This window comes from Caretta caretta, chromosome 10, assembly GCF_965140235.1.
Source record: "Caretta caretta isolate rCarCar2 chromosome 10, rCarCar1.hap1, whole genome shotgun sequence".
NCBI classification, from domain to species: domain Eukaryota; kingdom Metazoa; phylum Chordata; order Testudines; family Cheloniidae; genus Caretta; species Caretta caretta.
The window spans coordinates 17,659,617-17,672,900 of NC_134215.1; the positions used below are offsets into that span (position 1 = coordinate 17,659,617).

Consider the following 13,284-nt stretch of genomic DNA (forward strand, 5'->3'; position numbering starts at 1 on the left):
TGGGGCAGGGGGGGTTAAGGAATCTAAGATATGGTTACATGAGGAACTCTTCAATATATGCAATCACTTTTTTTTATATTCAGTATCATTACAAAAATGGTAAAGGCATTAAGCCTGCAACAAATCCCATAGAGGAGCCCACATGGAGCCCAACTGAAATCAGTGGGGTTCTACCCAAGTGCAGAGGTCCAGCACATGGGAAAAGCCTGCATGATCACAGCCTGAATGCATACTACACTATGGGCATTCTGCAAAGAAAATATAAGGAAAATAAACTGTGCAAAGTTGGAACCAAAGGGCTTATGACAATGATATTGTAACCACAATGGTCACAATGATAATCATTAAAAGAAAAGGAGTACTTGTGGCACCTTAGAGACTAACCAATTTATTTGAGCATAAGCTTTCGTGAGCTACAGCTCACTTCATCGGATGCATACTGTGGAAAATACAGAAGATGTTTTAATACACACAGACCATGAAAAAATGGGTGTTTTCTCTCCCCACACCCCACTCTCCTGCTGGTAATAGCTTATCTAAAGTGATCACTCTCCTTACAATGTGTATGATAATCAAGGTGGGCCATTTCCAGCACAAATCCAGGTTTTCTCCCCGCTCCCCCCCCCCCAAAAAAAAACCCCACTCTCCTGTTGGTAATAGCTTATCTAAATGGCCCACCTTGATTATCATACACATTGTAAGGAGAGTGATCACTTTAGATAAGCTATTACCAAAAGGAGAATGGGTTTTTGTGGAGGGGTGGGGGGAGAAAACCTGGATTTGTGCTGGAAATGGCCCACCTTGATTATCATACACATTGTAAGGAGAGTGATCACTTTAGATAAGCTATTACCAGCAGGAGAGTGGGGTGGGGGGAGAGAAAACCTTTTGTTGTGATAAACACCCATTTTTTCATGGTCTGTGTGTATAAAAACATCTTCTGTATTTTCCACAGTATGCATCCGATGAAGTGAGCTGTAGCTCACGAAAGCTTATGCTCAAATAAATTGGTTAGTCTCTAAGGTGCCACAAGTACTCCTTTTCTTTTTGCGAATTCAGACTAACACGGCTGTTACTCTGAAACCAATGATAATCATTAGTAATGGACATTTACAGCTGAGGATGGAGCTGGCCTTCTTAGAAGACAATGTTCTGAGGAACATTTTCCTCTCACAAGTATTCATCCTCAAGCTAAAGTTCCCAGGGAAGGATTTTAAGATACAAACAGGTGAACATCTTAGGGCACAGGTTGCAAGCACAAGGAAGAAAATGCAAGGAATTTTCATGCTGTCCATCTAGGGTAGTAAGCTCATGACTAAGGGACAAAAATTGGATGCAGAATTAACATCAGTGAAAAAATAATTGCAGCACATTAAATTAATGACCTGGCTGTTATAAATTCCACTCACAATTACAAAGCACAGATTATTTTATAATTAAACAACTTCATAAAATAGCATGTGTTGTATTATGGAAAACAGAACAGTTTTGGAATTAGCAATAGCTATAGAAGGTCTTTGACAATATCAGTTATTGTAGGAACTGCATGTGGTTAATCATTTACAGCAGAATCGAAGTTCTACGGGTAATAAAATTATTAAATGCTCTTTAAATTCAGATGGTTTTAAAATGTCATATCTAATGCAGGATACTGCTTGAGAATAACAAGCTTTTTATTCCAGAACTCATTATGTTTTCATATAAGCACATTAGTATGATCAACTCTACTTAATTAAAAAGAACAGTTAAATATAAAACAATTAAACTAACAGAACTTTTTTCCACATTATGAATTATGAAATGGTCAGATTATTCAAAAATTTCCATTTCAACATAGCTACCTGAATTTATCAGGGGAAACTTGAGTTCAGAATTTCTGACTATTTTGTTCATGCCTTGTGTTAAAACGAACTCCATGTAAGGATGTTCCATGAATTGGAATGAGGAAAGTTAAATTAACCAACAAACTCAGGGCTCCCAACACATTTTTTCACTATCACTTGTCTACATGTCACTGCAGTCCAGATTACAGAGGTGTGAATTTAGAGTGCTCTAACATGTTGCACTTTAACTGCCTCATGTACACCCTGCTGGGATGAATGAAAAGGTACCTTGTTCACACTGATGTAGTCCTGCTTCAAACAGAACTATATTAATGTGAACTAGGTCTTTTTCAGTTCACACCAGCAGGGTCGATATGGGATAGTCATAGCACAACACATTAGAGCGCTCTACAATGGTGCTGTGTAGATGAATCCTAAATGAACAGTTCTAAAGTATCTACACTTTATACTAGATCACAGGGATCATGATCCAGCTAATCTCTCTCTAATTTCTATGAATGTGCTTGCACATATGAAGACAGATGGAGGGTAGACTTTGACCCTATCTGTAAAGTCTTGTCCACAGCGGGATCAAACAATTGGTTATACAGTTAGCAGCAGCAGCATTCTAACATGATTTCCCTGGAAATTTTTTCCCCTGTTCTTGAGAACTGTGCCTGCCAATTCTACTACAAATAACTACACTGCACAAAGGGTAAAAATTGAATAACACCAATATAATGGTTCTCAGACAGAAAAGTCCTCAAGTTCAGGAAAACCATGTTAGAACCCCGCTAGCAATATCAGTATTTAAATGTGGTAGTATCTAGTAGAGAAGTCTGAGCCCAGTGGGCCCCATGAGATACTGGGTCATATCCTCAGCTGGTGTAACTTGTCATAGCTTCATTGAAGCCAATGGAACTATGACAAGTTACACCAGCTGAAGATCTAGCCCAGTACTGTATTTTGCGTTAGCATTTCAAGTTACAAACACATCTAGGAAATCTGAAGGAGCAGTGAAGTACTTCAGTAAAACCTATGCCCTGCCTGGATTGTCATTTGTGATCAGTGTATCATTGTGTTACATACATCTGAGTGCGTATAAAATGTTTATCATTTAAATTACGAAGTCTTTAATCCCTGGTTTGGGCAACCTACCTTTGGTTTCCTGTTTAGTCCAGAACTCTTGCACTCTTTTAATAATGTTCTTGTCCTCTCTCAATTGCTTTTGCCATTGCCGCAGTTCTTGTACCTCAGTGTCACAGCGGACCTAGGAAAGGAAAAACACGGTATTGTAAGAAATGTACCTCTGTCCTCCCTAAATGCATTATCAATGTTTTACTATAACAAATCTATGTAACTAAAGTAGAATGAAACTTATAAATGGAAATCAGGAGTAACTACAAAAGTCAATGGAATTACACAGGTGTAGAGTAAGTCACAATGACATATAGTTTCAAGAAAAGCGGATAAGAAAGACTGACTTTCTGAAGCACAATTCTTTCCCTGGGCTGCTCATTATACAGGACCAGATGTAAAAGCACAATCTAGCCCCAAGGGCTTAAAAAATTCAGTCTATACAGAAGCAAAATCTACATAATTGACATACCCTGTTGAAAACATATGCCAGTTATGGCTAGCAGGGACTCCTCTGAATGCTATGTGATGGCAGATAGTTACATATTTCCTGAATTGTTTAAAAAATTAAGCACTGTACTTAAAAGCATTAAGGCCTTTACCAACCCACTGAGCAGCCATAATAGCGCAGGAGAGGAACACGAAGCAAACAAAGAGCCATGCAGCAGGAAATTAATGCTAGCAAACCAATTCCCACCTACTAACGGTTGCAAATAGGCATGCAGACAACCCCAGTCCTACAATTTAAATAGACTTTTACAGAGAGGAATGCCATTAATCCATTATTTGGAGTAATTGAAATGCATTCATGACATCTATTCTTTGTCAATCATCCATATGAAGGGCCTGCTCCCATTGAAGATAATGACAACACTCCCAGGCCATGTCTACATTTAAACTTTTCTGAAATGCTCTAACCCTGGGTCTAGCAGTAGTGCTGCTCCCATTGGTCTGAACAACAGTTGGACCCACCTCAATTTTTTACCATTGTCTCATCTTGACCTGCAGAAAGCATGTTTCGTGGTAAACATGCCTTCAGCTGATCTAGCCTAGCATTCCCCACCGTTCCTAGCATCAATGCTAGAGAAACTCTGGGAGAATTTCAGAAAATCCAAAGTATTAGATACAGCCCCACTTACTACAATGGGAGCAGAAACTGTTTATCAGGATGGCCAATGACAATTAAGCAGATTCTCCTGTGTAGCTGAACCTATACCATGTGGTACCTGAATTATGATAGTTATCAAAATGCATCTTCTGTTTTTTATTTATAACCTCTAGGTACATAAAACTGCATTGTAATTTAGGGTCCTACAAAGATAATGGCTGTAAACAACAAATATTAACAAGCCTGTTTTCCCCTCTCAGTGGTGGTGTCCTCATGTTTCCAATGTACCCACGGATTCAGTTCCTGGGAAGCCTCCTCACATTTAATTTTAGATAATATTGTAATTAATATTAACTTATGTGGTGGTGGTCTGTTACATTTCAATCTTCTTCCTCTTTTATGACAGACTTTGAGAGCATGACTCTATCTCCATTAGTTTCAAAATTCTTAAGGGAGACCATGAATGTTATTTAGCAAAAGCATTCTTTCCACCAAAAATATATTTCCTGCGCCTTGAAACCAAGAAAGCTACCTACAATAGCTGGAACCCTGGAGTAGTTTTTAATCCATTTCAGAGGAGGGCACTTGTTACATTGTAAACAGAGCAGTAATGCAACGCAAGGTTACAAAATGAATGCGAACAGAGAAGAATTTTACTCAGTGACCTGACATCATATATCTCGTACAATACTACATTATCTTTTCTCCAATAAACTAGCTCTGCATCGTTTGTTACACTTTAACATGTTTAATATGAACACTTGAAATCAGAAAAATAGTATTAATGTTACTAGCCAAAACTGTATTTTCATGGCCACAGAAATCAAAACTCATTTCTATGAACCTCATCAGCTATTCCTCCCACAGGTAGGTTATACAGGACAAGTCCATGCACTGGATGTTTTCCTAGACTCACAAGAGATATATGCATCTGATGAAGTGGTTCTAGCCCACAAAAACTTATGCCCAGATAAATTTGTTAGTCTCTAAGGTGCCACAAGGACTCCTCGTTATTTTTGCTGATACAGACTAACACAGCTACCATTCTGAGAAGAGATGTATTGTGTCTCTCTGATGCTCTCACATATAAGTTCTACTAAATGAGTATCAATTAATTAGTTGCATGGAATCAATCTTCCTATGTGTACAAGGGTTGGGGGGAAGGGCCTGCAGGAGGGTAAAGGAACAGGGCTTGTTCTATCCCAAAGAAATAACAGCACCTATTCCTTACTGAAAATTTGTTGAAAAAGTGAAGTGTGCGATTTGTAACTGAACCTATGTCAAAATGTGTTTAGGTGAATGCCAAGGGTGCACTACTGATCTTTACATATTAAGGAGAAAGAAAATGTTGCTAATGGAGAAAAATCCAACCATCGAGCAGGTCCTTACAGCTCCTAAGTGGGAGCACAGGAGGGGGGGAGAGCCCAAGAAGATCCCTTCCTTTTGTGCCTCCTGTAAGCGACTGTCAGAAGTGCAAGAACTACTCTCGCTGTTCGTCTCACTTGGCTCTGGAGTGAGACTGGCAAATGAGGTTGAAAAGGAGCAGGAGGACATTTTGCTGCATCACATCATCCTATGAAAGAGCGCGGCAATGGGGGCACTCTTCCGCAAGAATGCCTCTGAAATCATCCTGACATGATGTCACTCAACATGGGCTAGTGCCTGAGAGGCAGAGTAAGTCCATAGGGCCTAACTCTGCAATAACTTACACTTTGTGCTATCCCACTGAAGGGGCACAGAATGTATGTTAGTGCAGAATTTGCCCCAAGGGGTAGCATATGGTGTAATTAAGTGCTGAATATGGTCAATAAAACTTAGAAAATAGTATTACTTGCTCTATAGCATTGCAGTTATCTCAGTTCTCATCACTTAGCAGCTATACAAGAGCTAATTTGCTATATGAGAGATGTCATGATTCATGAATGACTGTTGAGATTTCCAGTCTTTAGACTGATAGGATTTGGACATCTTATGAAGAGGACACATTCAAATACCTAAGTAAAATGGAATATCTCACACATTTAAGAATCCATTCCAATTACAGTATATCAACTTTTTAATAATTCAGCAAATTATTTTAATATATCTTTGGCAATACACCAGCAAATTAGTTCTGCTTTATAAACACAATATAATTCTAACCAGACAATAACCTGCATAACAGCCAACAGGCAAATATGTTTGCAAGTAATCAAGGCATGGGGATGAATCCATGTCTTTGTCTCACGGAAGACCACTACGATGTGAAGTACTGAACAAGTCCAGTTTTGAAGTCAGAGTGCAGCTTTTCTTTTAAAAAACCCAAACCTTTTAGAGTGAATCCACATTTGCTGTAAATGCAGCAAACATTCTATTGATTGCCTGGGTCACACTCATTTATTCTGAGCCTTTTGGTGGTGGCTCTATCTTGTGAAAAGGGGCATCACTGATGACAGCAGAAGTATAAGAACACCTTGTCAGAGATAAAGGTAAATCATTTCTATTCTGATTTAATTCTAGTTTAAACAATCAGAATACATACATAATAAATAATGACATTTGATATTTACATAATGCCTTTGATCCCAAGGAATCATAAAACACTTTACAAATTATAGACATGATACTACAATCCTGCCCCATCCAATACTCTCAATACAGTAACTTTTTGGTCATCTCTACACATAACAACAATGAAATGCATTCAGGTCTGGGTTAGAGGCCAACTGGGGCACACCACACTGCATAATGGGGAGAGATAAGACGATTTTTTATCAAAGATACTAAAGAAATATCTACTCATTAAAATATGTCCTGGGGTGAACAATGGCCAGGCAGCATGGACAGGACCTGTTTTTCATGTCTCTTTCAGAAGACCAACATAAAACAAATTGTATAAAACTCAATTCTACATTAAAGGAATAATGGAATAGGTCTACCACCACTGGGTTTTGAATCTATGGTGCTACAGAGTCTAAGTATGTTAAACCTAAGGCTTAAGCTACTAAGCCAGCTGAGTTTAAATTTACAGCATCACAGTAATTACACAGCAGAGATTGCTTTGCACTCTCTGATCAAGGTTCCAGTATTGTTGGTTCCACAAATGGTGTCACTTTTCAGGAAAATGGTGGTCACCAGCTGGAGAGTCAGAAATGCCAATTTAAGCAAAAGCTGTTTCCAATACAATTCACACAGTTTATATTTTTATGAGAAGAGCTTTCATCCAGGTACATTTGCAGAATGCTACGTCAAGCAAAACGTGCATAAGCTTTCTTTTTAAGGCCCAGGGCAAAGCCAAAAAATGAGTAGAGGAGTCAAGATCATTAACATTACTCTGTTAACAGTTTCCTCCTGTGTGCCATGCTCTCTGACTTCAGAGACCGATCTAATGCATGGTGCGTTATCAAATTTTTTTGAAATGCAGACAATGTGCATTCAGCCAATCACTTCAGACCACTTACTTGGAAGGATACACAAGAATTCCAGTACATACATCCAGCATGACCTTCCTAGCTCTAATGAATCTATACTATGTATTGTAAAATTATACATTGCTAAACATTTTGTGATCTTGTCTCTTATATAAGGCCCTGAGTGGTGATAAATTTAACTAATGTGCACATTTGGCAGAGATTAGGTTACTTAAACACCTCCCAGCAGTCACACTTGTCCCTGATGAAAATATCCTTACATACAAGCCTGTCATAACTGAAACACATTTTTAAATTAATCCTTTCTAACCTCCCAAAATAGATGTTAACAATTCAACCCAGGTTTGTGCCCAGGAAAATAAAGGGACAGGGCATTCTCTTATGAAAATATAGATTTACTGAATATAATTATTTTAGTACAAGTCTCAAAAAGAAATATTTTAAATAAATTTTCTGGGTTTGGGGATTCTAAGTACCTACAGCAATGCAAACTACATTTGTTAAGCAGTATGTCGAAGAACCACTCATTGCTACCTTGTGTCTTCTTATTCATGAACTAAGCTTTATTTCACTTTTCATATGTATAATGCTTGCATCTCCTATGGCGTAAATAAGCTACCATGTTTGCTTGATCTTGCTTCATTGGTAAGAGCTTGATCTTGCAAGGTGAAGGGTGCCCTCTATTCCCACTGAAGTCAGCCCCACTCAGGATCAGGCTACAGGGTAGCAGCATACAAAGGTGTAGATCACTATATCTATCTTTTATGATGATTAATTATATATTTTAATGAACAATTTTGTATTTTATTTGGCTTCATTTTAACAAGCCACACAAGAAGCAGTAGAAAAATGGTAATAAAATGTTCATTGCTATATTTTGTGATATTACAGTTCTTAATACTTTGAATACTGTAGGTTTTCAAATGCTGTTTGATCCCACAGCTTCTTCTTTACCCATCTGTGATAAGGTTCAGACTTCTGAATTAGTTGTTGGCAGTATCTCAGATTCCCACTACTACGTCAGCTCCCTTTGGAACCAGCCTTTAAACTTTCTCTCTCTGATCATGCTTTTCAGCACACAAAAGAAAATAAGAAGAAAGCAAGATTGGGGGAGAGAGAAGGGGGGGTTGTTTTGTTTTTTTATTTCTCCCATCAGTTTGTGAATGTTTATCAAGAAGGTTAAACCAGAGAATATTAAAACAGTGGAATTCTTCTTTTAAAGAGGAAAATTGAGTCTTACCATTGTGCTGCGTGAGGCACAGTGCTCTTCCTTTTACTTTTGCTCATGGGGAGCATGTTCCAGTTGAGTACCATTAAGAATAGGATTCTCCAGCCAAAACTAGTGACTAAAACTCTGAGGATGCAGGATATCTGTGTCCAAGAATATTTCCATAAAAATGACACACCTTCTCCTAAAGTTAATCAACCCTGCTTCTGTAGGAGACTATCATCTCTTCTGTTTCAACACCCTCATGGTCTTTGAGGCTCTTGCTGATATTTTCACCAGAAAGTGAAAGTATGTTACTGGGAAGAACTAGAGAGAAAAATGGGGCACTGTTGTTTTTCCTTTTGGACTTCAAGCGTCAGTATATCCATTTGAACAGGCCTTACTCCAAAACTTTTCTCCTAACACCAGAGCAACCAGAACTGGCCATCTTACCCCAGCCTAGTATTTCTCCTCCTGTAACTTTGGAAAATACATTAATTTATCACATCTAATAGCTCCTTTCACTCCCCACAAGAATGTTCCATATACTTACCAACATAATCCCTAAAGACGTGGGAAAGATAAAGATGCTTCCAGACACTCACATTTTATACAGATCCTTTCAAAATGTAGGGAAAGGCTCAAAAAGAAAAGAGTGAGGCCCTAATTCCTTAGTTCTTCCACCCTGGATGTTTGACATGGATGACATTAACAATAAAATTCTCTTTCTTCCCATTTCTCTCTGACTCTCCTGTCTCTTCAAGGCCCATCTTCCTAGCATTGGACCAAAGATAAGATGAAGATAAATCTTACTCTTTTTTTCAGCCCTTTCTGGGCTTGATCCCACAGGGTGCTGAGTGCCCTCAATGTCCATTGACTTCAACAGGAGGGTGCTCAGAACCTACAAAAAGTTAAGCTTCCACTGACCTAGAGAGTGCTCAGCAGCTTGGTAGGTGGTGTGACATAGGGTGCCCAGGGTAGCCCTCAGTGGAAATGCCAAGGTCAGGGCAGGCTGCAAAAAGGAGAGCAGATACTCCCAAGACTGGTGGGTAACACTGAAGTTAAACTCCCAACAAGTCACAAACTGTGCTTCTGATCCCCACACTGCTTATCAAGCAGCAAAAAAAAAAAGAAAAAAGAAAAAAAGAAAAGAAAAGAAAAGAAAAAAATCACACAGCCAGTTGCATTCCAGTTCTCTGGCTCCCAATCAGCACCTAGGTCCAGTACAGTAAGAAGTTATTTTAGAACTCTGCTCACAATACAAAATGTTCTTCTCAACCGCAAAGGGCCAGCCGCATTGCCAGGTCAATATTAGGCTGGATCTTACCCAAAATAGCACGCTTCCAGCCAATCCTTTAGTGTCTAAAACGAAAGGTTTATTATAAAGAAAAAAAGGAAGAACAAGGAGAGAGTTGTTAAATAATAAAGCAGTTACATTCACACAAAGACTTCAAAGTCCATATATCAGGTTCTTAGCAGTACTGGTGAGTTTGCTGGCTTGAAAGTCCCTCTGGAACACATCCACAGCTTCGATGAGTCATTGAGTCCTTTGTTCAGAGCTTCATTTGCAGAAAAGTTCCTCCAGAGGCAAGAAGACTGAAGACAAAATGGAGAGGATCCAGCTGCCTTTTATAGTCTTTTGCTATGCGGCCTGTGCTTCCTTTGTTCCAAACCAAAGCTGATAACAGAATATGACATGGAAGCTTTAGGCTTTGTCTATACTGGCATGTGAAAGACAAAACTTTTGTCATTGAGGTGTTAAAAACACACACACACACCCCGAAGACAAAAGTTTTGTCGACAACAAGCGCTGGTCTTGGCGTTCTCCTGCCAACAACACTAACGCCACTCATTGGGGATGTTTTTTGTTGGCAGGAGAGCTCTCTCCTGCTGACAAACAGTGGCTACGCTGCGTGCATTTTAGCAGCATGCTCTGTCCATAGCCATACCAGATGCCTTGCTGACTAATAAGGTGTCTTCCCTGGCTCCTTTCAATGTGTTCATTGTACAGTTGATGACCCATGTAGGGCCATCAAAGAGGCTAGGCAGTGCTGATGCCAATCTGTCTGGGGATGTGACCCAGATTCACAGCACAAGTTTGAAATACAGATATACCCTACATATCTATAACTCATAATACAAAGGTGATGCAAACATATAAACAAGATCATCATACTTGGCAAATTGTGATATTTTTGCAGATAGCTCACATGGCATATCTGCTATGATTCATTCCAATTTTATAATATTGGTATTAATAAAATCAGTGGTCACCCATATTCCATACAGCATCACAGGAGGCACTCAGCAACTTTCAGGTTCAGACTCAAATGAGGGGCAACATAGATAACTAAGGTGCATGGAAATGGGGGAAGCTAGTGGGGCAAGAACCTGTGTGATGGCAAAGGGGCTCAGTGGAGGTGATCCTGGGGTTGGGGACAGGTCCCACAGGATTGTTCATAGGGAGGAATACCTGAGCTGTAGCTCACGAAAGCTTATGCTCAAATAAATTGGTTAGTCTCTAAGGTGCCACAAGTACTCCTTTTCTTTTTGCGAATACAGACTAACACAGAATAAGACTGTTACTCTGATATCTGCCTTATGGCACGAGAGTGCATGTGCTCATGTATGTGTGTGTGTGAAAGAAGGGGAAAGGGGGAGAGAGAGAGACTATCCCCAGGAAGGAATCCACACACGGTTTTAGTTCAGGAGAGGATGATTTAAGCCAATGTATTTAAGCCTCAGATAAGACCAAATTTTACAGAAATTAAAATGGAAAGAAAGGAATTAAATTCTCTCAACTAAAGTAAGTGAAATTGACATTTGCCAAGCAACTTTTTTCAACATATCTCAGGATGCTCCTTTGGAACATGATGGGTTTGCATAAGTTCACTAAGGGAAGATGAATGTTGAAGGTAAAGGAAAGAATTCTTGTGCCAGAGCTACCATAGACCTTGGGTGTTCCTGCTTCTCTCCTAGATACAACCTCAAAATCATGAAACATTTTTGCCCTCTTCATGGAAGGGGGTGAGATTTTATCTTTACATGTGTGTAAAGCACCAAGTACAGATAAATGATAATAATGTTGTCCCTTTAGCCTGAGTGGTTAGCCAATATTTGGGGACTTGCAGGGTTTTTTCTGTTAGGAGGAGAAACTGATGATATGAATCAGGTACTTTCTTTAGTGCAATCCTGTTTATTTACAAAGAATGCACAAAGTCTTGTTTCCCTGAACAGCGTAGCAACAACCAACCCCAGAAAGTTTCTTTCCTTAGAAATGCCCAAACCTACCTATCCAGTGATTTCTGTGCCCAAGAAGCTCTGTCTCTCTGCTTCCCCTCAGGATCATGCTCACAACTGCTTCTTTCACTTTCTTCTGGCTTTTTCTCCCTTTGACTCCCCAGCCTGCAAATCCAATACTTAGCCCCTGACTGTCAGTCAGGAAAACCCCTTTAAATCTACCTGGATTAGTTTTTGCTGAGGTCTCACCAGACAGCCCTTTGCCTTGGGTAGTAGCTTCTTTTGCTTCCCACTCACGGCACACAGCTTCACCTTCCATTTAGCCTGAAAGCAGGGTGTTTATAACAACCAGAACTGAGAGTGTCTTTGGATCAAAGACTCACTTGATGGAAGCCATTAACAACTTCCAATATAACAACCGCATTCTTCTGAAATTGGCTCAAGGTGGAGCTGAACACACTGGTTCCTTATCTCTTATTGCTAGCCTGTGCTTCAATGTTAAAATTCTGCTCTGCAGCTTTTGGTGCAAAGACTTTTTTTTAATCGGATGACACGTTGCTGTTGATCTGTCTGAGTTTTTCACATTGTGTATATTCACTCAGGCATGGGTGATAAAAACAAGGGAAGCATCATGAATAGATTTGAAAAGCTCAGTTAATTTTACAAATGAGGTCATTTCACCCTCTAAATCGATATATGCCTCAGTATGTTTGACAATGAGTGTCCTGAAGAACAGTTGAAGAGGTACACAAAACATCTGTGTGAGGAAAATTTTTAAACAATATAACAGGGCTTGCTGTGGTTTCTTCCATCTGAGATGATGTAGCTTCAAAAATAAAGAAATACAAGGATTCAAATTTATATCCTCACATTCTGGAATGTTATTGTTACACACAAGCTATCTTTTATTTTATTAAATTTCTTAGTTATTTACTTCTTGAGAAATCAAACAGTGTGTCCAGAATATTTTCCCCTCTACGCTTCAATGTGTGTGGTGTGTGATTTCATGTCCTTGAAAATGTAAATTGAGAAGTCCAGTGGAAGTAATGACCTTCCTTTTTCACAGTGCACTGTATGATCTATTAGGGCACACCTTTGTATTTATAGTCAATATTACCAGAAGGTGTGCAGTGTAATAATAGGGTGTTTTAGAATTACAGATTGTATGAATTATATAATTAAGTTCAGTGAACAATGTCTATATGAAAAGTTTAAAACCACTACTTGATAAAACCTTTTTGTATCTTGTTGAAATAAAAAATGAGTTTTCCAAACAATGTTCTAAAAATATCCTGGGGTGGGAGGAAGCCTTTACAAAGAAACTGTTATGTACAGTCTAAATCAATGCTGACTTATATA

At 39.0% G+C, this 13,284-nt stretch overlaps 1 protein-coding gene across 5 annotated transcripts in view; it reads right to left on the reverse strand.

The window, feature by feature from the left end:
* IQCK (IQ motif containing K) overlaps nt 1–13,284 on the reverse strand; it is a 214,045-nt gene that overhangs the window by 145,182 nt on the left and 55,579 nt on the right. For 4 of the 5 annotated variants that reach the window (XR_007358682.1, XR_007358683.2, XM_048865780.2 and 1 more), the window contains exon 8: nt 2,982–3,093. Coding sequence is in view for 3 of the 5 variants with exons in the window: in XM_048865780.2 (XP_048721737.1) it covers nt 2,982–3,093 (112 nt within the window). In the remaining 2 variants the exon portion in view is untranslated. Of the gene's footprint in view, nt 1–983; nt 1,316–2,981; nt 3,094–13,284 lie in introns of those variants that run through there. The other variant, XM_048865781.2, reaches the window with a different exon arrangement.